Below are 23,151 nucleotides of genomic sequence, written 5' to 3'. Positions count from 1 at the left end.
CACACCAATACTTTGTCGCTACGTGCGCTCTCCTATTGGTCGCGGGGCCCGCGGTTTTGCTGCCTGCTCTTTTCCTTTCTCGGCTGTTGGGTGGTGCTCTCGGCTCGTGATGAGATGTGATGTCATCTTTGGTGTTGCTTCGGCGTGTTTGCCTCGTTGTGCCATGGGACATGATTTTGTGGCGAGTTTGCGGACGAGTGAGACAGCACACTCATTTGCCATCAGTCATCCTTTAGAGTGTCATCAGAAGCGGATTTTTAAGGCAGCAGATGGCGGTGTGCGCAATTGAATTGTCTTCTCCTCCTCGCTCTTTCCCTTCTGTTTGACACACTCATTTCATGTCCTTCTCGTGGCAGTCATGGTTCTTTCCGCGCTGTCTCCGTCGGATCACTTGGTCCGGTCCCCGATCATGCGGGAGTGTATGGTATTCCACGCTTGGGAGCTCGGCCAGTTCGTTTGTGTCTCTACTCACTGTCAGTGTTCTCACTTCCTCATCTCGTTGCTAGGTGTAGGTTCCAGGGATTTCTCACGCGCACGCCCATTTTCTCCGTCTTTCTCGTGTTGTCGATGTGAGTCGTTGTCTTCGTGCTTGCTGCGTGGCCTGGTGTCCCCCCGACCTTACAAGTTTGTTGTTGCTGCTCTTCTTGCCTTTGCCCTTTACCATGAGAGGGACTATAGATCAATATCTCAGCGTTTCCCATTTCTGTGGGGCCTGTCCCTTTTCTTGCGTCATTCATTGTTCTTTTGTGCTTCTGGGTGGGTGGTGTTTTCCTGGCCGTGCGTGGTCTTCTCGCATGGTTGATTGAGAGGTCCATGAGGACTTCTTTGTTCTGCAGAATTCGCTGTCATTTGCCTGAAATGGTAATTTTTTTCCAGTTAGTAGTTGCGTCCAGATCTTGGAATTGCAGTGTAAAAACAAATTTCAATTTTCGCTTCCCGCACGAAAAAAAGGGACTGCTGATAGTCTGTCCCGCTACAGTATTAAAGAAATATTCCCTTCACCACCCTTCAGCTGAGTGGCTATAAGTTAAGGCTCGTTGCTTTACGCCTTCTGGGTACTCTGCATTTCTCTTGTACTACGCCATGAGTTTCCTCGTGCGTTCCATTATAAATATGCGCCACTCCGTGCGTTCTCCCATTGCTTGTTTCCTACCAGCGTGTTCCGTCCATTCGCTGTGGGTTACCCCATGCCATTGCTCGTCCATTCACCGTACTTTCCCAGTTACTAGTCCCTCGACCATTTCCACGTGTTCCCCCGTACGTTCCCTCGTGACTTTCCTCATGTATTTTCCTTGCACGTATTTTGTCATCCGTTTCCTCGTAAGTTCCACTATGCGCAACATTGTACGTCGTCTTATTGGTCCCCGCTGGGTTCCATCCTACTTTCAAAGTGCATTCGCTGTTGGTTTCCTCATGCCTTTGCTAGTCCGTTACACGGTTCGTTTCTTTGTGCATTTTTGGTTACCGGTCGTTTCGCAATGAGTAGTTTCGCTAACACAAGTTTATATAACTATAAACGTAGTCACTCTTTGATCACCCTTTATGAACAAGAAACATTTAGTGTTTTTACTCCCTCAACTATTGTAGTAATACTTTAGCTGGAGCCTGGTAGACTTAATTGCAGTATTCTGCAACTTACATCAAAATGATACGTTAGCGAACTGACCGGTGGAAACCGCTCGTTGGCGAAACGACCAGTCCCCCTCGTATTGCCATTTTTGAAGGGGGGGGGGGGAGGTATTTTGTACATTCGCCGCACCGCGCTGTGGGTTCCCTTTCACCTTTGCTCGTCCGTTACACTGTGCTTTCCTTTACGTTCCATCAAGCACTTCACTTTGCGCAACCGTATGCACTCCCCCTGATTCCCGGTGAGTACTTCAATCACACGTTCGCCCCACATAATAGTTATGGGTCCCCCCTACCTTTCCTCGTCCGTTAAATACACCATGCGTTCCCTTACGCTTCACCATTCACTCCACCCTGGCAACACTGTGCGCTCTTCGATAGATTCCCAGTGGGTTCCTTCGTATACCGTATCTCCCGTTCATTCGCTATTCGTGAGATATTCGTTATTTTAATTTGTTGCCAAAGAATATGGTTTGCGTACAAAAGATATCCGAAAGACAATTGAAAATAAGATGAAATGCTTGAAAGTCAAAAATAGAATTTTTTATTTTCATTGATACCTATAAAATATAATATATAAAATAAATCTTTCATTTCTTCCCCGTCCCGAGGAAAATAAAACTATACAACATGTATCAATATCTCTTGATTAATTTTCCAACACCAGGTAATTATTCTGATTGTGCTAAATGTAATAGTATTTTTCCACAAAAAATGTAATAAATTTGACAAAGTAATACTAATAATCATCGTCACCTTATTGTCTACATAAATATTATCTAACTAATATAAACTAAGTTGCATTTGTTATACGGGCATACTTTTCTTGAATTTCATTGGCGGATGTAAGCAAAATACACCATGTCTGGTATTTCGTCACGCAAGCGGCCCAAGGGCACTGAAGAAATTGCTGAAATACGAAGGACACGTAGAAGTGTACGCATTTCAAAATAAGGAAGCTAAGTTCAAAATTGCAGAGTTATAAAGCCTCAGCAAGTTGGAAATGAAAGTAAAATTAAAGTTCCTTGCCGGGCTGGCGTCTTGCACAAGGCCATTTCGAGCACACTTATAAAGTCACACTCACAGTTATTCGTAAACCGTTGTCAGTTCTTTTCTACGATTCTGGAATAAGAATACGGAACGGTGCTACAACATGTATTGTGGCTGGAAAAGCTTATCACATGCAATCGTCGTTCACCAAACAAACTATAGCAGCGTATTTCTATGGTCAAGCACCTGGTCTGGACTCGAATTACTGTGTCGTATGGGCTCATGTTGCCTTGTAAATCTTGCCATCGTTCACGATTGAGTTTATAGACCATGCAAAAAAGGGGAAAATATCATGGTACGATTCGACAACCTTGTTGCCACGGTCCATGGTGGAGCGGGGACCTGGGTACAAGGCTTCTGATTTACACAAACACAGGCGGGGTCTCATTGCACCTTGGAATCGGTCCAGCGGTCTCTGTGAACCGATGTTTGATAGAAAACGGAAGCCACTCGTCTGTTTCCTATGAAGAAAAACAAGAAATAATTTATTTTTACAATAGAAAAAAAAAAAACCGACTTAAAATGTCGTGGCATGGCACCTCTTAAAATTTGACGTTTCGATTTTTAGCAATCGGCAGTAAAGAAATCCGCCAAAACGAGGGAAAAGAAACCCTCTTTTAACTGGAGACTTCTTTTCTTAAGGAATAACGAGTGCTTTGTTTTTAGTACTATGCATGCTTCTGTGAGCTCCGACACATAACACTCGGAAGATTAGCTATGAACAACTACAACGGCAATAAATTTCGCCCTTAACTTCTTACTAACCTCTTCTCTTTGCCGTTGCCATATCGAGAGAGCCCCTTCTTCGCTAAAAGAGCCAGCGCAACTGAGGATCAGTGGATCTTCCTCTCTGTGATATATAAACGAATACAAATCAAATAACGATTTTTTTTTGGCAACATTCCGCATTCAAATCAAACCTTCACTGTTGGAAGCGCCCTCTCAGGACTGCACAAGTGTCTGGTAACGCGAAATGGTTTTTCTTTTAAACGAGTTTTTTTTGCTATGGACGGGATAGGCTTTTAGCCTTTGTTTAAGAGTCTGTTACTTGATTTGACGGAAGTTGTTGCGTCACAACGTGCTAAGGAGGAAAAACTCAACTCAATTTTAGTTATTCACGAACGTCTGTGTTTAAAGGGAACCTCCACCTCTTACGACAAGTTGACGTTAAATTGTTTAAAATAATGCCTAAATTCCAAATTTTACAGGACAAGGAAGAAATGACATTTAGTAGCAACAAAAAGATAATCGCCTTTAAATTTCCCGCGCGCCGCCGTTTTGGATTTTATGACGCGTAATGGTTGCCGCTATTGTTCGGAAGCAGGGGATCTTTTGTGTGAAACAATTAGGCAACCATTACACGTCATAAAATCCAAAATGGCGGCGCGCGGGAAATTTAAAAGCCATAATCTTTTCCATTTCATGTAAAATTTGGAATTTGGGCATCATTTCAGGCAATTCAACGTCAACTTGTCGTAAGAATGGAGGTTTCATTTACCGCGGCTAATTTAACATAAGAAGCAGACAAGGCACACTGCCCCTAAAAAATGATCTGAAATTGCGACTCTTTTGAACTATCAGTGAACCACACTCACCCTACCCACGCTACGCACCTGAGTAACAGCAGACATCGAATAGCTTCTTCATTGATGCGGTAGTGAACTCTAAGTCGCAGTCCAAACCTGTAGTCATTGTGGTACATACTGTCCTGTTTTCTTTGTTCTTCAGTTTTGGTTTCCTCCACAATCACCGGCGTTTCCTGATTGTTCACAGTATCTGCAGAAACTTCAAAAGTTTCATTCGATTCGCCTTGAACATTTTCGTTTACACTGCCGTTAGTTGTAACTGCAATTTCAGGTAAAGTAACATTCCTTGTCTCTGGTGAAGAACTGATTTCCAAGCGTGACTTGGAATCCTCATCACAAAGCGTCGAATCTTGTGAAGATGTGATTTCTGCTGCTTCTGACTTTGTTTGCAGTTGTTTTGTAGAACTCTCTACTGATTTTTCATTATCTAAAATTCGAAAATAATACGTCAGTGAATAAGAACCTATTTTTATATGACTAGACATGTATGTCATATGATGTTACAAATTTGTAAACCTGTAAATGAACGATAAATAAATGAATCGAAAATAAGTGAGATATAATTTTTTGAAACCGTCCCCGGCCTGGATAGCAAAGAGTTGAGGGATAATAAGTGTTTTTAAACTTTGGTTTAAGTAACCAGAAAGAACATGTGGTGCATTCATGAGAAGTTAATAAATTTAAGGAACGCAAACCAATTTCAAGAAGCCCAATGCAGGATAGGAGAAGTCTATACCCTAAGTCAATACTCACAAAAAATAACGCGACTTAAATTAACGCAAATTTTGATATTTCGTGCCTATTTCATGGAACGTTAATTTCCTATAATAAGGTAATTTATTTCCTTATGTAAAAAGACTGATCTGTCGCTCGAGCCTTCGAATGTTATGGTCAGCACCAAGAATTCGAGCATTTGCTCAGCAGAAAGGGTTGCTGCTGCTATACGAAATGAATCAGTGCCTGCGGGTCGGCTTGCGCTTTGGCGGCAAAGAAATTAAGGGATAAATGTTTGTGTTTAGTACAGGAAAGAAGTTGAGAGTATGAAATATATGCCAAAAAAGTACCCAGAAATAACTTGCAGATATAAAGATTTCTTAGAGTAGGACATCAGCAAGAGTAGGCACACGCCGTTCGGTTCATTATCTGCCTTCAACATCTACAGAGATGGGCCATCACGTCATCTGTTGCCAGACCTGTTATCTGGACGACGGGCAGATGGGCCGCCTGCGTGATGAGGTCTCTTTCGTTCTCCTTCGAGATATAAAACGTCTCTCGGTGGCAACTAAAGCTGAAATATGACTACAAGTTCAAAAACAGCTTTATCTGGAAAGACAGGTTTTTACCTTTACTTTCGTTAAGCACCACGTAAGCTTCATCTTCGTACGTATCGTTTCTAATGACGTCAAATATCAGAACCTGTCCATTACCAAGCCCTACCCACAATTCCTCGCCCACTGCCATAACTGTGGTGACACGTGACTCGCTGAAGGCGATGACCTAAGAAACAAACAGACATCAAACAGACAACTCAAAGAACAAACAAGTCTCAATTAATCTTTGTAGACAATTGAAAAATAGTTGTCTTACCCTTGAGTCAGAGCTGATGTCAAGGCTTGTGACGTCATCAACCTTGAGAAGCACGTCAAAAGTCACGTGATCCAAAAGAAGAACGCAAGATGACCTGGTAATAAAAGCGTTACTATAAAAAAAATATGGCGAGTACAAGTGAAACTTACCCTTAATTGTGTCAGGACACGTGGCGATCACTTTGAAGGCAAACTTTTCAACAAGTGAGAAGGATGCTAAAGATCTAAACAATGCTTACGTACGGTAAAAAACAAAAAAAAAACTGACTGACCTGCACAACGGAGTTATAATAGTGTTATAAAAGTAAACTATCTTGTTCTCCCAAACACCCTTTCGCGTTCTGCGTGGCTATGGGCGCGCATTTTCAATTTTAAACAAACACACCCGAGAGTAGAAATGAACAGTGCCGCGCATGTATTGATGGAGAGCAGCTAAGGTAATCTCGTTCCCAGACATTTTTTGTACGTAGTAACCCAGAAAAAGAGATCAGACCATGTTATCTCAAGGTCTCTGAGCTGAGTGTGGGTAACACTGAACTTTGTAATAAGTGCAAGCTAGCCACATTTTTTGTGTATAAAAAAGTAATAAAAAGTATCATAGCTGAACAAGCATTTCAATGAAAGCCTTATGTTCTGTAAAACGTTCTGAAAAAAAAAATACTGAAAAAGAAAACAAAAACAAAAATAAAAAGATCCAGTTCGTTTCTTGTAAAGGATCATTAACGTAACAAGCGCTGTCAAAACATGACTTCTTACCCTCTTACAGCGCACCACACGCCATGTTTACCGTGCGTTAACTTGGAGACCTGGTGACGACGAGAGTTGGATACCACCAACGAACCGAGCTCAACAAGGAAACTGGTGAAAAGAAGACAGCATGAACTTATTACTCATTTTTTTTTTTTAAAAAAAAAAAAAAAAAAAAAAAAAAAAAAAAAAAATTTTGGGAAAAAAAAAAAAAAAAAAAAAAAAAAAAAAAAAAAAAAAAAAAAAAAAAAAAAAAAAAAAAAAAAAAAAAATCCAAAAAAAACACCCAAACATTCTCCACCCAACAAAAAAAACATACCTTCTCCCATCGTTAATATCCTCTATGTATTTCAGTCCTAAGCTCTGAAATTCAATTCTCCTTACTGAATCCCATACATTCCTCGTAACGTCTAAGAATTTAGTGGTTTATCAAATTGATCTATATTTATTTTATAGAAAAAGGTTAAAAAACCTGAAAGGTCACCGTACTCGTTCATGTAAAAACGACATTTTACCTCTTTGACGAGCCGAGCTAAAAGAAAAAGCCGCCATTTTCTTACGTGCGTTCGCTCGCGTGCGTTTATTACGCATGATATTATGCGCCTTCACAGCGGTCAAACTCAAAAATTGACGTCACCTCCGGTTTTAGGCGCCTCGAACTTTCTAAGAACGTGACTCGAAAGTGGGCAAGAATTTTGTGGAAAAACGTTACAGGAAAAAGCACGGTGAAAGAAAATTTCAAGCTGGGAAACTCAGTGGAGATCAATTATCAATTTCCAATGCATAAGCAGCGTATAAACCTTAACTTTCCAGGGACAGCGTTAACTTTTGGCTTTAAGCGAACGTTTTCGGAAATTTAAAAGGTTTGTATGGAGAAGTTTAGAGCTGTTCTGGTGGGAACTGCGCACGCGCGCGGCGTTTGACCGCTGTGTGCTTGCACACGTGCGCGCGCGACGTTAACGGATTTAATTTTGACCAGCGTTCGATACATGACGTGAAAATGAAGTTTCCATGGAAACTGCAGAGAAAAACATAGTTGAAACACGACAAGAAGGACGCAAACCGCGCAACTTTGCTTTAATGTTTTCGGGTTGCTGAGAGCCACAAATGCGAGACTCACTACATTACCAAACTTGGTTAAAACTTGCTGTTTAACTGATTCTTGTGGATTTACTTCAGCAGCGTTCTCATCTTTCTGACGTTGACTGTTATTTCATTTTCAGTAAAGATGGAAAACAATATCAGTTGTCCCCTTCTCAGGATGTCTGTGTGTTTGACTGGCTCACGAGCCTTATGGTGAGTAAAACCAAAATTGTAGCTAAACTAAGATTGTTATAATCAAAAAAAATAGTCCGCATTTGTTGTTAACTAAGTTCGAGCGCTTGCTGTTCATGTTCGCTTTGACGAAATCCGTTTGAAGCGTTTTTTACTTTATCCAAGACTAAAGCGGTTTTCGTTTGAGTGTAATAAAACCAATCACAAAGGACAAAGACGATCCAGCGAACCAATCAAAACTCGGAGCAAATCCATGTAGCCGCCGAGTGGTTTTGGTTTTACATCTGATTGGTCGAGGGGAAGTGGCGCGCGTTTTAAAAACCAATCACAAAGCTAGTAAAGATAGCCAAAGCAAATCCAGATAACTTTCGACACAATCGACAATTGTTCTAAAAATTTAAAATTGGTTTTGTTGTGTTTGTTCTGATTAGGAAGCGACGGGATTTGCCGGCATCTACCTTTGAGCATGATGCCAGAAGTGGAAGCACTTTGGGCAAGGTGAGAGGGAATACGAAAACAGTCAGAAATAAGATGTGTCGCACAGTTGATGATTTCTATTACTCTTGTCACCCGTCTGTTTGACAACGTCTGATTGATATTGTAAAGCAAGATGAGGTTTTGGTCACTTTTGGGAGTTGTAGGGTAAACATAAACTAAGCTGACTGAAGATACTATGCATGATATTGTATTTGGATACTTGAATGTTTTAAAGTTTTTAATAATGACAAAACAAAATTAACGAAAGGCTCACAAAAAATTAAAAAAAGTCCTCTGTGTTTAAAACCGAACGCAGCCTTCATTCCACACACATTATTCTCAAACATCTAAGTGGTGTTTCTCCAAATATCAAGACATTCTTTTAGACGAAAATCTCGTTCATGCAAAAATCAGATTTTATCATTTTTCCCTCTTAAGCTGCATCGCTTTGGGTCTTTCGATTTCTTTCTACTTTAAATATGGGTGTTGTTCTAGAGCCTCACAGTGATAATACTTTAATCTATTTGCTAATGTAATTGTTTGTGCGCCCGGTTTTAGTTTCTATTAACCCAATTTGTCCGAGAAATAACATAGAGCGGATTTCAACTGAGTGTCTTAAAACCAAAACTGGAGCACTTACAAAGGACAATCACAACAACTGAACCTAGCTTGGTCTTGAACGACTGGTGTATCACTTCTTGAAAACATTTTAACTGCGACTAAGTAAAAATATCATCATTAATTGCGGTTCAGAATTTTGAGAGCCCACAGGTCAGACTTAGGGAAAACGATCACTGGTGGTCTATAGTAGTGACCAGGGGGTGGGGGCGGGGGGGGGGGGGGGGTGCAGGTGTAAAGTGTTGATGAGTTTTTACAAGGGAGATTCTCAGACTTTTTTTTGCTAAATTAGCTCATCTTTCAACGGATAACAGGATATTAAGATTGTATGGATTTCTATGAAATTTGGCTGTATTCCTTGGACTCTGGCAATCAAAGGTACGTCAGGTACTTCTGATTATTAGAATTTTACTTCTGTAAATTCCTTTACCGTAACCACTTTAGGAAGAATTTTCATTGGTCGAACTTAAAAGGTAAAAAAAAAAAAGATAACTTACAGCAATATTAGAAAATGCCGACACACTTTAAAAAAAATTGAGCTCTGGATAAACATTGTGCCGAATTTTATATAAAGGCACGTTTTTCTCGACACTTTACTGAGGATTATGAAATCAAATTTTCGCAATTAACTTGATCTTTATCGACTTTATTTCAACTAATTATATGTATTACATAACTATACAAATTATATGTTTTTCAGTCAAAAAAAATAAAACCATCCACTCAGTGAATTTTATTTTTGTTTCTCAAGCTGGTTAATAAAATGAGTTCCCGTTGTTTCTCCGGCCACTTCCAGGTTGAAAAGCTTGCGTGTACATGGCGTGGTGCAGTGGTTGTTTTATAAGCTGATGTCAGATAATTTTCCGTAAAATTTGATTGTGAGTTATTCACAAAATATAAACTTAAATACATACTCGGTAAAAAGCTTTCAGTGATTAAACTTGAGGACTGTGGCTGAAATGGAATTGACGTTTTCCATACATTTGTGTTATTTATCTGTTTTAGTTCAAGTGGAAATTCGCGAAAATTTACACACAAAATGTCTTATTTTTTTCCAAAATGCTGACGTTGCTTATTATGGTCAATATGATCAAAACAAAATCCAAAATTACTATCTTTATTCATTAAGCTTTCAGAAAATATATACTTTATTGGGGTTACCATTGATGGTTTGAACACAATTTCACTTGGAACGCAAACGCCAATTTTCCTTCCGTGATACCTTAACTATATTTTGTGGGCGTTCTTGTTTTCCAGCGGGAGTCCTTGTTTAGGCTTGGCGGGATGTCAAGATAATTGATACAAAGTAAAGCAAAGAAAAAAAGGGATCCATAAGTCCATCGAATAAGCGAGCACACACTAATGAGCTGTAAGTTTTGTTTACTAAACACGTGTAATTCGATTAGTATGATATCATTTCACCAATAGCACCACGGTTCTAACAGATGTCATAATCGAACTAATGCGTTCAACCACTTGAAATTTCCGCTGATTGAATAATCCAAAACAAACTAGTACAAGGAACTCGAAGAAGCAATATCGTGATATTTTCTTTTTTAGCAAAAACAGATAATATACCAGCAAACAAACCAAAGAAAAATAAGAAAAGAAAATGTGGAGTTTTTGCGATAACAACCAATACATTTGCGCATGGCATCCCCAATGTTCAGTTTATCTTCCAAAAAAAGATAGCTTCATTAGTGGACATTTAAGTTAAACGAAAACAATCGAAAACAATCAATCAAAAATGCTACCTGTTTTGCAAGCATTTGTTAATAATTTAAAGGACGTATGCTGATATCACGATAAATGCACGCACACTAAAAAACAGACTTCAAAGTGTTTCAGATAGTTAATGACAACACCTTTGAAAGTGTTCGAACTACTCCGAGGTATTTCCTAACAAGGTAAGATGACTCGTATTGAAATATTTCGAGCTCTGGCAAATACAATGATGTTAACTTCACTGGCGACTGTTTATGAATTAAGCTTACGTTTTTTGGCCAGCTTGTTATTTTAAAAACTTATTTTATACTTGTCGCTGAGGCGTGCTTAAAATTATTTATGAAATTTTCGTGGACAGTTTAGTTCATAGCAAGATTCGGACGAAGACAAATTCAATATTTCCAAATGTATAAACAGCAAAACAAGAGATTTTGCAAAAAAAAAAAAAGAATAAGAACTGAAAGAAAAGAAAAAAAAAATCTTCTTGATGGGGGTCAAATTTTGACATGGAAAACAACAACTTGTTTTGTGAAAAAGCACTCGGTGGCGTCGTCGGTAAGGTTGACACAGGAGATCAGAATGCTCGCGAAGCAAAATTACACTAAAAATGATCCCTGAGGGACAACTAGGTAGCTCTCCAATCCGTCGTTTTCGATTTTTTTTTTTGAGGAAGGAAAACAGACAAGAAGAAGAAAGACAACAAAACCATGTTATTTACAGGCTGGAGTCATGAAAGCCATTTGCCTCAATTAAGTTAACCGGGTGTCTTCGATCACTTTGTTTTAAAATAACTTTCTTGTGAATCCATTTTTTGTCCATTCGTTGTTTGCTTTTATGTTATAAATGTTCACAGCTCATTCCAATTAGTCATCGTAAAAACAAATCAAAACCATAATTGCAATTACGAAACCTTAAAGAGTTACGTCCTTGTCGTGAACTGCACGCTAATAAACAAATCTCAGATTAAACTCTGTGGCCACAGTTTCCATGACAACAAGACTAAAAAGCGTAACAAAATATTTTATGACAGAAGAGGTTTAAGTTATCAAGAAAATAGAACAAAGTTAAAAAAATAGAACAGAAAACAGTTTTCGAACATTACTTCATAACCTCCTAGCGTTTACTTTATTTTGCGTAACACAAAGTATTAAAATTTAAATGGCAAAACAACGCAAAACAATACGAAACGAAACAAAACAAACCAAACAAACAAAAACAAACTCCATAGCCGCATGGATCGTACAGCTGTTAGGCCTGGGGCCCCTGCAAGAATGAGAGTAGCTGAGAGCTCAAACTCTCGCTTTCGTCTGGTCGCCAACTCTAAAGCTCCCGGTGACTGTTAATAGATTTAAACTTGCTCAAAATTTCATGGAGTCGACGAGAGGTTTTATTCGCGCACTGCCTTATTTTCAACTCTTGCGCACTCTTATCCTCGCTTGGCCGCACTTGAATGATAATCGATACGAGTTAGACTCTTGGGGACTCTCCTTCTCAGTTTACCTGCCATCAAGAATGACCACATTGTTACCGCAGCCACACCACACATTTTCATTCACAAGTGTAATGCACGTGACCGGCGCGCCACCAACCCGCACGTGAGAACCTTCTGACGGAGCCTCCTGTCTACTGGCATTCTGGGAAGAAAATTCAATAGCAAGGATTAAGACATAAGTGCGCTAATACTGGATAACTTGATGGTTGGTCAGGGAAACCCCAATCTGGTTAGTTGGTTCATGTTTATGTAAAGAGTAGATTAAGCCTACATCGGGATAGGATGTTTGTCAGTGCATTGCTGGGCTAGCACCAGCATTAAATTAGCTGGTACCCATTTATACACCGATGTGGGGTGAGGTACTGTGGGAGAAAAGTGTAGCGATGTGAAACTATGTGCATGTAGCAGTTTTATTTTACCTGTAGGACAGCAATCGATCCATCAGCTAACGCTGCAAACACTTTTCCATCTGGTAAATGAGCGATGTCAATTACCGAGTCATTGAGTTGAATGCACCACACTTCCGAACTGTTGAAAACAAAACAAACACATTTCAAGACACATTTCAGAACAACAAGACAACAACAAATTTCTTGGAGCTGTTTCTGCTGTTAATTGGTTTCTCTTGTCTCGCCCGATGTGGTAGACTCGTTTCCAGTTTCCATTTCAACCTAGAAATTCCCCTAAACGGTCTCCATGCACTACTTATTGTACCAGTTGGGAGAAATCGATTATGTATCAGGTCTGGCTTTTATCCCTTTATCGGAAATGACATTTTGAGAAAAAAATATTGCTGACCTCTATTGGAGATGAAAGGGTTTAATAGACTTGGCAGCTAAGAATGTTCTCGCTTATAAACAAGTATAACTTACCTGGAGTCTAGAAGGAACGCGTGCATGTACCACGACACGGTCCCCACTAAAATGGTGCCATCTTCCAGCATGTCGGTACACAAAACACGTGACTTCAACTGTCAACAAACAAAGAGTAATGCTGATTACAATTCTATTTGTCACATGAACTGCCAGTGTACCTTTTTTACTAGAACAGTTTGTTCTACACCGGCTTCAAAATGTATTACAATTGTAATAACACAGCTGATGAAACCATTTTATTTCTTTTCATTTGCCAGTATTGTTTAACAGCAGTAGAAATTGTAACAACAGAAAATAGGATTCCGATGCAAGAAACTACAAATTGAAAGTTAAAACTGAACTGTGTTGCTGCGAGCGGTGGAAACTGACTGGTTGACTTACATCTACATCAAGTGTTCTCATTTCCTTCTTGTTGATATCCAGTAGATAAACTTTGGCTGTGTACCGACTGCCACAGAACAAACACACTGGACTTGACAAGTCTGCGATGAGAAGAAAGCAACACTGGTTAGGGCACACGAACAGTCTGATTTATTTGTTATGTTAGTTATTAATTGAGGTAATGGTCAGATTCCAGTTATTTACGCTCTTTTCCGAAAGAGTATCTTGTTGTAAAAGAAACCAGTGACAAACAACAGGGGCGAAGGCCTTGTTTTCCACGGTGTGCTCCAATCTGATGGATCAGAGGAGCCAGAGGGCTCATCAGTGCTGGAAACTTCGGTTTTTTCTAACATGAAACGACTCAGTTGAACATTACTTTTTCCCCTTGGTGGGATAGCGACTTTGAGTATATTACTGTCAGGTTCCCCTTGTTGGGATAGCAAGCACTCCCTCTCCCCCCCCCCCCCCCCGTCTCCGAACCGCGGGAGAGTTGCACATAACAGTATTGCGACTGACAAATTGGTGGCCCTCGGATTCCGGATCGAATTGGAATTTAGAAGTGATGGTTTTTGTGGAAGGAGGAAAACCGGAGAACCCGGAGAAAAACCCTCGGAGCAAGAACGAGAGCCAAAATCAAACTCAACCGACATATGACGCCTGGTCCGGGCCAATTTTTGTTTCTCTTGGAGGTTTCGAGAAATCGGGATTTAACTGTATCGTCATTAACGATCGCTGACAAAATCACAGGAGGTACGAAAGCAATGCATTGACCTTATCATGAACAAGGGAAAAACGGCAAATGTTTCAATAATGAAAAGCTCGAGAAGCAGTATGGCCACTCAAACGACAGTGTAAGCAAGCGGAAAGAAATCATAATCAAGTAGAAAGGTGCGATTTTTACTCAGAAGTATAACAATAAGTTTAATTACGACTAAACGAAAATTGCAACACATTTGCGTGTTGTCACACGGAGCGCTCCTTGATTACCATGTCGAATGCTCGTTACAGGTGTGAACAGCATGCAAAGATTCTTCATTTTTTACGATCAGAGAAAAATTCATTATCGAAATGTTAATTGTTTTTCAGCTTTTGAAAGCCATCAATAAAAGAAGCTTTTGACATATCACAGTGACATGACGGGCGCCTGGGTTACACACGAAAAAAATAAAATTACAGACAATAAAAATAAAAGCTAAACTTCTGTTGAGACAGTTTGCCAGTGAAGTATAACGGCTGCTTAACAATTTTCGATACGAAGAACAACAAGGAGGGTATCTACGTACGCCATGTAAGTTATATATAAGTGGAAAATGCTGAAAAAGAGTCGCTTTCTCTTTCTAATCTTGACTTGAACCTTTTTTCTTTTAATAAGAGATTGTTATTTAGTCTTCCAACAAAAGGCAGTCCGTTTATCCTGGTTTTTACCGGATAAATGTTTCTACTATTAATTTTTTGAATACGAATACGACTTTATGTACATATTTACCTTTAAATTGTTTATTCCTGATTTATCACAAATGACCTCGGGAACAATATGCTGACAAAATCATCTTCGATTGCGAAAACGAATCGTTTAATTGTCGTTGTTGTGAGTTTAAGTGTTACCTCAAATTACTTGAATGTAAGTTTTGATATTCAGGTTTGGGCAAAAAGATGTTTAATAGTGCAGAATTCTAAATTTTAACAGCATGCTTGTCTTGCATAGCCAAAGTCATACAGGTCCTTAGTGAAATGCAAAGATTTCACGACGTTTGTATGATATTGACGCTCGTAGCTAGCCGATGTATAACAGTTATACATACGAATATACTGTAAACAATACCAATTTCAATGAGTGGCAACCTGGTCTACACGAAGTGATGGTATTATTTTTACTGGTCATTTAAACTCTACCAACACCGTGAAATGATAAAGCTCAGGATACGTAACGAAACAAATGAAGGTTAGAAACACACCACAAAAAATGAGTTGAATAGGTAACATATCGGAAACACATGCAAAAATACAAAAAGAAAACAAATAAACAAAATATAACAGAAAAAATCAGCAAAGTACTAAAAGAAGAAGCGAGGTAAACATTACTTGCGACTCGTAATTAACAAGTTATCATTGCCTCTGTCGTTTCAAAACTAAAACGTGTTTTGCCTTCATTGCTGCACTTTAAACACCCAGATTAACATGAAACGCCAAGAAGTCGGTGGTGGGAATAAGTTAAAAATAAAAAAAAAACCTTTTCAGTCCAAGTTCAATGTTTAAAATATTATCCCCCCTGACTGATTGCTATACATTTCTCACGAAGCCTGATCTGAAAATTAAGTGGTAAGTTGACGTTTTTCTGATCCTCTTCAGTTTTCGCAAGGCAACATAGTTTTCGAAAAAAAAAAATCAGACCTATTACATTAAAGAAAATCGCAAAAAATATACTACTCTGTTGCACACTGGGCGAGCCGAGGAAGGTACAACAAATATCACTCAGCCAGCGCAAAGAAGCAATTCATATCGCAGCTGATAGCGCGTCAGGCTTTCAGAGTTGTGGAGTTGATTGACTGAGTTTAACATATACACGTCTATCCAACAGAGCATCTATGAGAATTCTCAGAAGGAGCGCCCAGGCTGCATTTACTTAGTTCGTTCTATTCATCAATATGGTCATTAATAAACATTTTTATGCGGACAGGGCAATCACGGAAAGCCGTTTACTGCAGTAGGCTAACAAGAAAAATAACAACTAGAAAAGGAGTTCTATAAAAGGATTACATGCAAGAGATCTTAAAAGATGTGTTTGAGAAGAAGTTCAAAATTCTCATAAACTTCTGGTTTGAGGTAATTCCGGGCGAGATGCCTTAAAGTAAAATGAAGCGTATTTTTACTTCAGCTAAAACTTTGGTTATTAGCTCCCAACATCTTCTTAGTACAATATTCTCAGATATTTATATTTAATAATGATAGGCAACATGACCGATATATGTGAACAGTTAATAATAACGAGAAAAAATTAATTACAATCATTAGGCATGTCTTGTAAAACCACAGTGAACTAAATAGCCACTGGACAAAAAAAAAACAACAGAAAAATGGAATGAAGGTAAAACAAAGAACTTAGCTTAACCGAATAATTAGAGATGAGAGCCATGTTCCAAATAAAATAACGAGGTATTGTTTTCTTGTCCGTTTTGAAACTTAAACTTCTGTCTTTCTCAATCAATTTTATTTTACTCTAAACATCTCGACAGCCAAACGGGTTTGAACAGAAGTCCATAACATGATTTATCCCCTCTCAGTATAAAGCTTGAAATATCGAAGACCCATTAAACATCTTTACTGATTAACAATCATTTTTTTCGAAGTTTGACCTTAAAATTTGGTACAAGATCAAGACAACTTTATTGTCGTCATTCTTTTGAGGTGTATGTGCGACAATGTATAGAAAGATTTTTATTAATTTACAATGTAAACGGAAAATCAATCTAAAAAACAACTGCGACATTAGGGCCGGGAATATCCATCTCATGACATAAACAATCCCGGTTTCACACTGTGCTGGAGAAGAAAACATCACTTTGCCATTACTTCCCATAAACAAAGACAATAGCAGGAAAGTAGATAATGAATTACTGCAAATCACAGTTACAAAAGTATAAAATTCAACTGTAGCTAAACATTTTAAAGTTAAAGTTTAGAGATTTCTATCTTTTAAAAGTTGTGTCTAAAAATACATCAAAAGAAAAAAATTATATATTGCATTCACACGAGAGACTAAGGCTGTGACGCAATTTAAATTAAAAAGTTGTTCAGTAATGACAACATCGAACATGTTTACGGGGGACATGTATGAAAAGAATTCTCACCACAGGAACTAAACGAAAAACATCATAAATTAAAATATCTCTGCAGAATGGTTACTGTAAAACACAACCTAACGTTCATACTATTTTTTCTTTTCCAGAATCAGAAACATCCTGTCATAGAAAATGAAAACTAACTTAATGAGCTCAACTGTATCATAGTTACATAGTTTTCCATCTTTGAGCGTATTTAAAAAATTACATTTCTAGGTTAATTGGTAAATTCAAACTTCCTTTCTCCCTGCGTGAAGCATGTACGTTGCATTCACAACATAAAATAAGTTCGGTAACCCACGCAAAGAACTCCAGTGCCGGGCGATAAAACACAATATCGACACAGTACCAAGAAATGGTTTGCTGCCGGAAGAAATTGCGTGCTTCCACTTTGTTTTTTTATCCCTTCAAGTTCAAGTTCAGAAAGCTGCTTATCAATTGATAGATTGTTGGATCAGTGGCTTCTCGTTGTATCTAGAATTCCCCAGAAAGACATAACACGCCACTGCAAGTTTGTGCTGTTTTCACAAACTAACATTTTGACCTACGTTCTGCCTTTGTGATGAGGGTATTTCACATGCAGAGCGGAAAAAATGCAGTCGGCATTCGGATCTGCAGCTGTTAAAAGAAGTTAAATGAAAGTGGAATTGTTTAAATCGTCTATTGACTTTCTCTTATGCCTGTGATTCTTGTCGTTTTTCAGCGAATTGTTAATCAAAGAGATCTCTACTCTTAGTCACATCTATTTGATCCGGAACCCAGTGCTGGTAAGTTCGATACTATTTTGGTTTTCCTTCTGATTATAGTTTGAACCACGAAATGAAAAGACAACACATATTTTTAAATATGTGTATATCATTAAAATGACGGAATCTCCTGAAACCAACTAAGAACAGGGCAGTACGGCCTTATTCGCAACGGTAGTAAGGGCGTTAGAAGGTGCTAAGAAGGAAGGTCCACAATGCTTTAACGTGTAAACTGACTATCAACAGCCTAGTCATTTTACATGTTGTTAAACATACAGGGCTCAAATTGTAAAATCTGTCCGGCATTACGACGCACCATTATTCAATCTCGCCTACAATATACTCCTAAAACCATTACATCTTGACATAGTTTCGTCTTCATTAGTGATTAGCTATTACTTGTAACCAAAAAGAAAATATTCCCAAATGATAAATGTAATAGGACGTTAGTTGGTATGCTGGCAAGTGACTTGAGAACACACCTTCATTTATTCACTTTATTGATTTTATCTGTTCATTTTTTCATTCCACTTTACAGTGAATTTGTCTGTTTCTAGTCATGGTATTTTGGGTAACACAGTCAATCCAACGGCTATCCAACCCAGTCAAACACAATTCCAGGGAGTGAGTTCCATAAGCAGGCCGCAATAGAGTACAGTACTCTGGTGCTTCTTAGTTCAATTATTAAATCAATGGAAGTTAATCAAACTAGCTTGTGTATGACAGCCGCATACTCTCTTGAGGAGGGTTGGCTGCCGCACACAGGCTAAATATAACTGCTTGATTTAATCGAGCTTACTCCGTGGATTGAGTATGACTCTGTTCGGAAATTGAAGATACTCAGAGGGGGTATATAAATGTATACTCAGTCTTACCTCGACTTGTGGCCAACGCACATTCCAGAATTTCGTGTTGATCTGGTTTCTCGATTTTTTCCTGGTTGGGAATCTCCACTGTGAAAGAACTGACGCGGGAGCGCTATATATGGAACAAACCAGTTATACTAGTTACTGAAATGAGCTGATAAGTGAGCTTTCTACAGCGTTAAAAAGTTCCCTTCAAGTTGAATAAATTTTCAACTAAACATGCGAATCTATCTTAAAGGGAACAGTCAAACTTTTAAATATTTAACGTCACAGAGGTCGACAAATACTAATGCAAAAAGATAATTACACTAAGAATAGTCTCTTGCTTTTCCTTAGTTTTTACATCGCGCGACAAGAAAGCAAATGGAAAAATGGAGGGGCGAACGGCGAAACTGTAAGCCACAAGAATTGCTAATACCCAGTCTCTTCTCGTTTTTATCGAAAATTTATAAAGTACGCAACGCAAATTTTCGATAAAAAGCGGAGAGGATTCGGGGGAAAGAGGGCTACTTCTCGTAGTCTAAGGAGACGGTTATACTTAAAAAAAGAAGATTACTATTACTGCCATACATATCCACACGCGTAACAAATGTTCACAACTTTAATGATCAGTCGACGAAATAGAATTACCGGTGAAACTCGAGATACAGTTGCTAAAAAAAACACGAAATTAACAAGTTACGATAATATAAAATGAAAAGAAAGCGACAGGAAAAAAACGAAACTATATAAAACGACAAGAGAAGATACTTACAAACGTGTACGGCACAGGAACAAACGATGTAGAAATAAAATCTTTGAGAAGCGATGAGCGATGGACGAGGAACGGTACTAAATCTAAAGACGAACTAGCAAATAACGGTGAAACTAACACGAAAACGAACGAAACAAAGCGAAATTATGCATAAAAAACCTAACAGAATATAAATGGCACGAAGACACGAAAGCGAGCGAAAACAATGAAATGACGGAAACAAAGAAATAATGCAAAATAACTATAATTAGAAAAAGGTCATAGGGAGCAATAATAACAGATGGTTAAAGGGACCGTGTCACGGCTGAGTTAAGTTTATTTTACTTAGCTTTGCCAGATATTGGTATGAAACTTAATGTTTGCAAAGAAATTATTTCGTTGGATTTAAATTACAAAACCATTGATTTTATGCAACAAAATGTGTCTCCCGAGGCGTTATAATTTAGAATTACAAGGAAGGAAATGTGACTAACTTTGAAAACTGTTCCGCCGGACAATATTTCAAAAACCCATAACGCAATCCATTTGAATCTTCGTCACTTTTGACCATCCATACCATCTCTTGTATTCGCTGTGTTATTAAAATGTTCCTTAACTGTTTTATAAGGTTATTTTTGAGATTTCACAAAATTTGATTGTCCTTCCCTGCGCCAAAATTTGGCGAAAATCCGTGACACAGTCCCTTTAAGATTAGGAAAGCGGATACATGACAAATCTCGAAATTTAATTTATTTCCGAGTTAGAAGCCATATTCGCTTGAACAAATATTGTTGCTTTTCCCTGAAAGGTGGGATTTTCCCGATATGATGAGGTTCTTTATTCTTACGGCCAACCTGCTTGAATTAAACTCTGCTTCATTAACGATTCTCGGCAGTGCTACAAAGTGATATAATAATTTGGCCGCTGATTACGACAGATTTTAAGGTAAAGAAACTGATCGATAATTAGTGGGACCTGTTATTGAAAACTCAGTTTATTTGCTTTCCGCTGATAAAAAAAAAGCCGCCGACACACTTGAAAAAATATTAAAGACAAAAAAACGGCAGGAACAAGTGACATTTAACACAGGAGGACAAAGAAAGGTTCGATGTAAGTTGCATCTATGACAGTTTGTGGTGCTCCGTAATGTGAGACCTTTATTTTTTATGTTAGCTTTGAGTAAAATGTAAAATACATCTCCGACAAGAAAATGACATTCTTGGTTTTTTCTGCGTAGTAAAACAATTTCTCGCAAACAAAAACTACCGTTTTGAGGTTTAACTTCTCACGAGCAAGATTTAAAGAAAAAAGAGCCGATATAAAAAGCGGGACTTATGACCATCTAGAAAAACAATAAAATAATTAAAATAAGAAACTGTAATACTATTCTACTCTTTCCGCTTAATGAAAAAGCTCTGTAAAAACTAATTGCAAATGATACCTCTTAGTGTGCTCTTGACTATAATTTTTGCAAAGCAAACAAATGTTCCGCTTTGGAAAATAACGTTTTCAAGTTTACTAGAAAGAACACGGGTTTAAAAGACTGGCGTCATAAATGAATTTACGACCATGTCAACTTTTTCGCGTCATTGTCGTTTTACCACTATCGCTTAAAACACCGGAAAACGTATTTGAGAGTTTCGAATGTCAACAAACTGAAAATTGGACAAGGAGACAATTTCCTGTCACAACAGAATCAATGATCAGTATTTAACGAGGAAAAACGAAAAAAAAAACACTTTGAGGAAAGCGAAAAGTCACAAGTCTATAACGCAAGGAACGGTAGGTCAAATACTAGATGTAGTTTATTTGTATAAATTCATTTACACCGTAGATTTCGATGATTTTCACTAGTAGATAAGTTTTTACACATCTATGGACCTTGTTAAATGTCTCACATCAAGATCAAGATTATTTTCTCTTGCTCAGATGCTATGAATCTCCCGTATCTCAGGGTTTCGCCCGAATCCTGTCTGGAGAACTTGGAAAATGACTGAAAAAAAAAATGGTTTCGCATCAGTTTTCATTTTGTCCGGCATCACACAATTCAGTAACAAACACTGTGAAATTATTTTGTCATTATACCTGCTGAAATGTTAGTCGCCTCCATGTAAATATTTTAATCACTTGCGGTAACTTTAGTAAAAGTAAATCAATCGGCCTTTCTCTGGGAGAAACAAAACAATTAACAATAAAGCGAGAGCAAAAAAGGTGAGACAAGGAAACTAAGAGAAAGCTGCACTCTCGAAACGTCAAAAAATATCAAATTCATAGAAATCCTTCTTTGTTTTGAAACTTCAAAACCGAAAAATGGGACACTGATATATAATTGGGCCTATTGGGAAATTTTAATATTCTCTTTCAACTTCTGCAACTGTTATGGATGAAGCTTGTGTTATCGTACGGTGAGATTAGCCAAGCACATGACCTCATTGTTTTTTTATTGTAAAGCCACACGTTTGTTGTGACGAGCTTCTTAATAAAGACTTCTACTACTACTACTACTACTATAGTGCAAGTGACCTGTTCAGGTCCGCAGTGAAACGCACATTTCATTTACCCTGCAGCTGTTCAGCTTTCAGAAAGAAAAATAGTACGACTCTTTGTACGTCAGAGAGGTATTTTAAGACTAATAATAATAATAATAATAATAATAATAATAATAATAATAATAATAATAATAATAATAATAATAATAATAATAATAATAATAATAATAATAATAATAATAATAAGACTGCCTTAAGTAGTTTTATGTTTTCTATAGTTTTGAGTGGTGGATATCAGTAAAGGAACAAATGCAATCATGAAACGCGTTTTAACCGATCTAAGCAAATACGATGCAGGTTTTTAACAAATTAGGAGTAAAACAAAAAGCAACCCTTTTACCCTGGCTGTTTGCTACGAGCTCTGATTGGTTCTTTGCGTTTTTCGTCATTGGTCAGTTGTGCACAAGTACACGCCATAACTCGCACGTCTTACATGCGTGGACGTTCATTGTAATTAGGTGCGAGTATTCGGCGACATTTTATTGACCGATCAAAGCTGGGCTTCTGTTCCAGCCTTTTAGTTATTTCCCCTTACAGGACAGGTCATGAACTAACGTACAGCAATCCGAAAACCTTTCTTGTATGTTTCCTCAATTTTTGACCAGCCAAAATTTATATTTATGTCGTAGGAAACCTAAAAATAATGAGACATTTTAATCAAAAATTGCCAAATTAGAGCACTGAAACTGTTAACAAGCGTCTTTGGCTGTGGATGGCTCGGATGGAAATGGATTGCAATTTGAAAAATTATAACTTTTCAAGTTGTTTCCGCGCGTCTTCCATAAATCGATATTTAAAGCTGAACTTGATTTCTATCCGCAAATTAAGGTAATCATCTTCCTTTAGATGTTGAAACACAACGATTTTTCATGGGTTAAGTTGCCTACCACTAATTTCAGAACAGTTAAGACCAACAATCTGCGAAATCCTCGTGACGTAGCCCCCTTTAACGTGCGAAAAGAACGGTGAGAATGCTACCC

The 23,151-nt window shown here is 38.1% G+C and overlaps 1 protein-coding gene across 2 annotated transcripts in view; it reads right to left on the bottom strand.

The window, feature by feature from the left end:
* Positions 1–2,507: 2,507 nt before the first annotated feature.
* LOC144664361 (uncharacterized) overlaps positions 2,508–23,151 on the bottom strand; it is a 47,663-nt gene continuing 27,019 nt past the window's right edge. For both annotated transcript variants that reach the window (XM_078525480.1, XM_078525488.1), the window contains 11 exons: positions 18,899–19,001; positions 13,439–13,539; positions 13,055–13,152; positions 12,602–12,710; positions 12,191–12,324; positions 6,605–6,706; positions 5,850–5,943; positions 5,606–5,759; positions 4,290–4,689; positions 3,442–3,526; positions 2,508–3,137 (listed from right to left, as the gene is read on the bottom strand). In XM_078525480.1, coding sequence (XP_078381606.1) covers positions 3,039–3,137; positions 3,442–3,526; positions 4,290–4,689; positions 5,606–5,759; positions 5,850–5,943; positions 6,605–6,706; positions 12,191–12,324; positions 12,602–12,710; positions 13,055–13,152; positions 13,439–13,539; positions 18,899–19,001 — 1,479 coding nt within the window. In that variant the 3' untranslated portion in view covers positions 2,508–3,038. The remainder of the gene's footprint in view (positions 3,138–3,441; positions 3,527–4,289; positions 4,690–5,605; positions 5,760–5,849; positions 5,944–6,604; positions 6,707–12,190; positions 12,325–12,601; positions 12,711–13,054; positions 13,153–13,438; positions 13,540–18,898; positions 19,002–23,151) is intronic.

This window comes from Oculina patagonica, chromosome 1, assembly GCF_052425735.1.
Source record: "Oculina patagonica isolate OP01 chromosome 1, crgOcupat, whole genome shotgun sequence".
Taxonomy (NCBI): domain Eukaryota; kingdom Metazoa; phylum Cnidaria; class Anthozoa; order Scleractinia; family Oculinidae; genus Oculina; species Oculina patagonica.
Note: the sequence above shows the minus strand (reverse complement) of the source record. Positions and strands in the feature narration are given on the sequence as shown.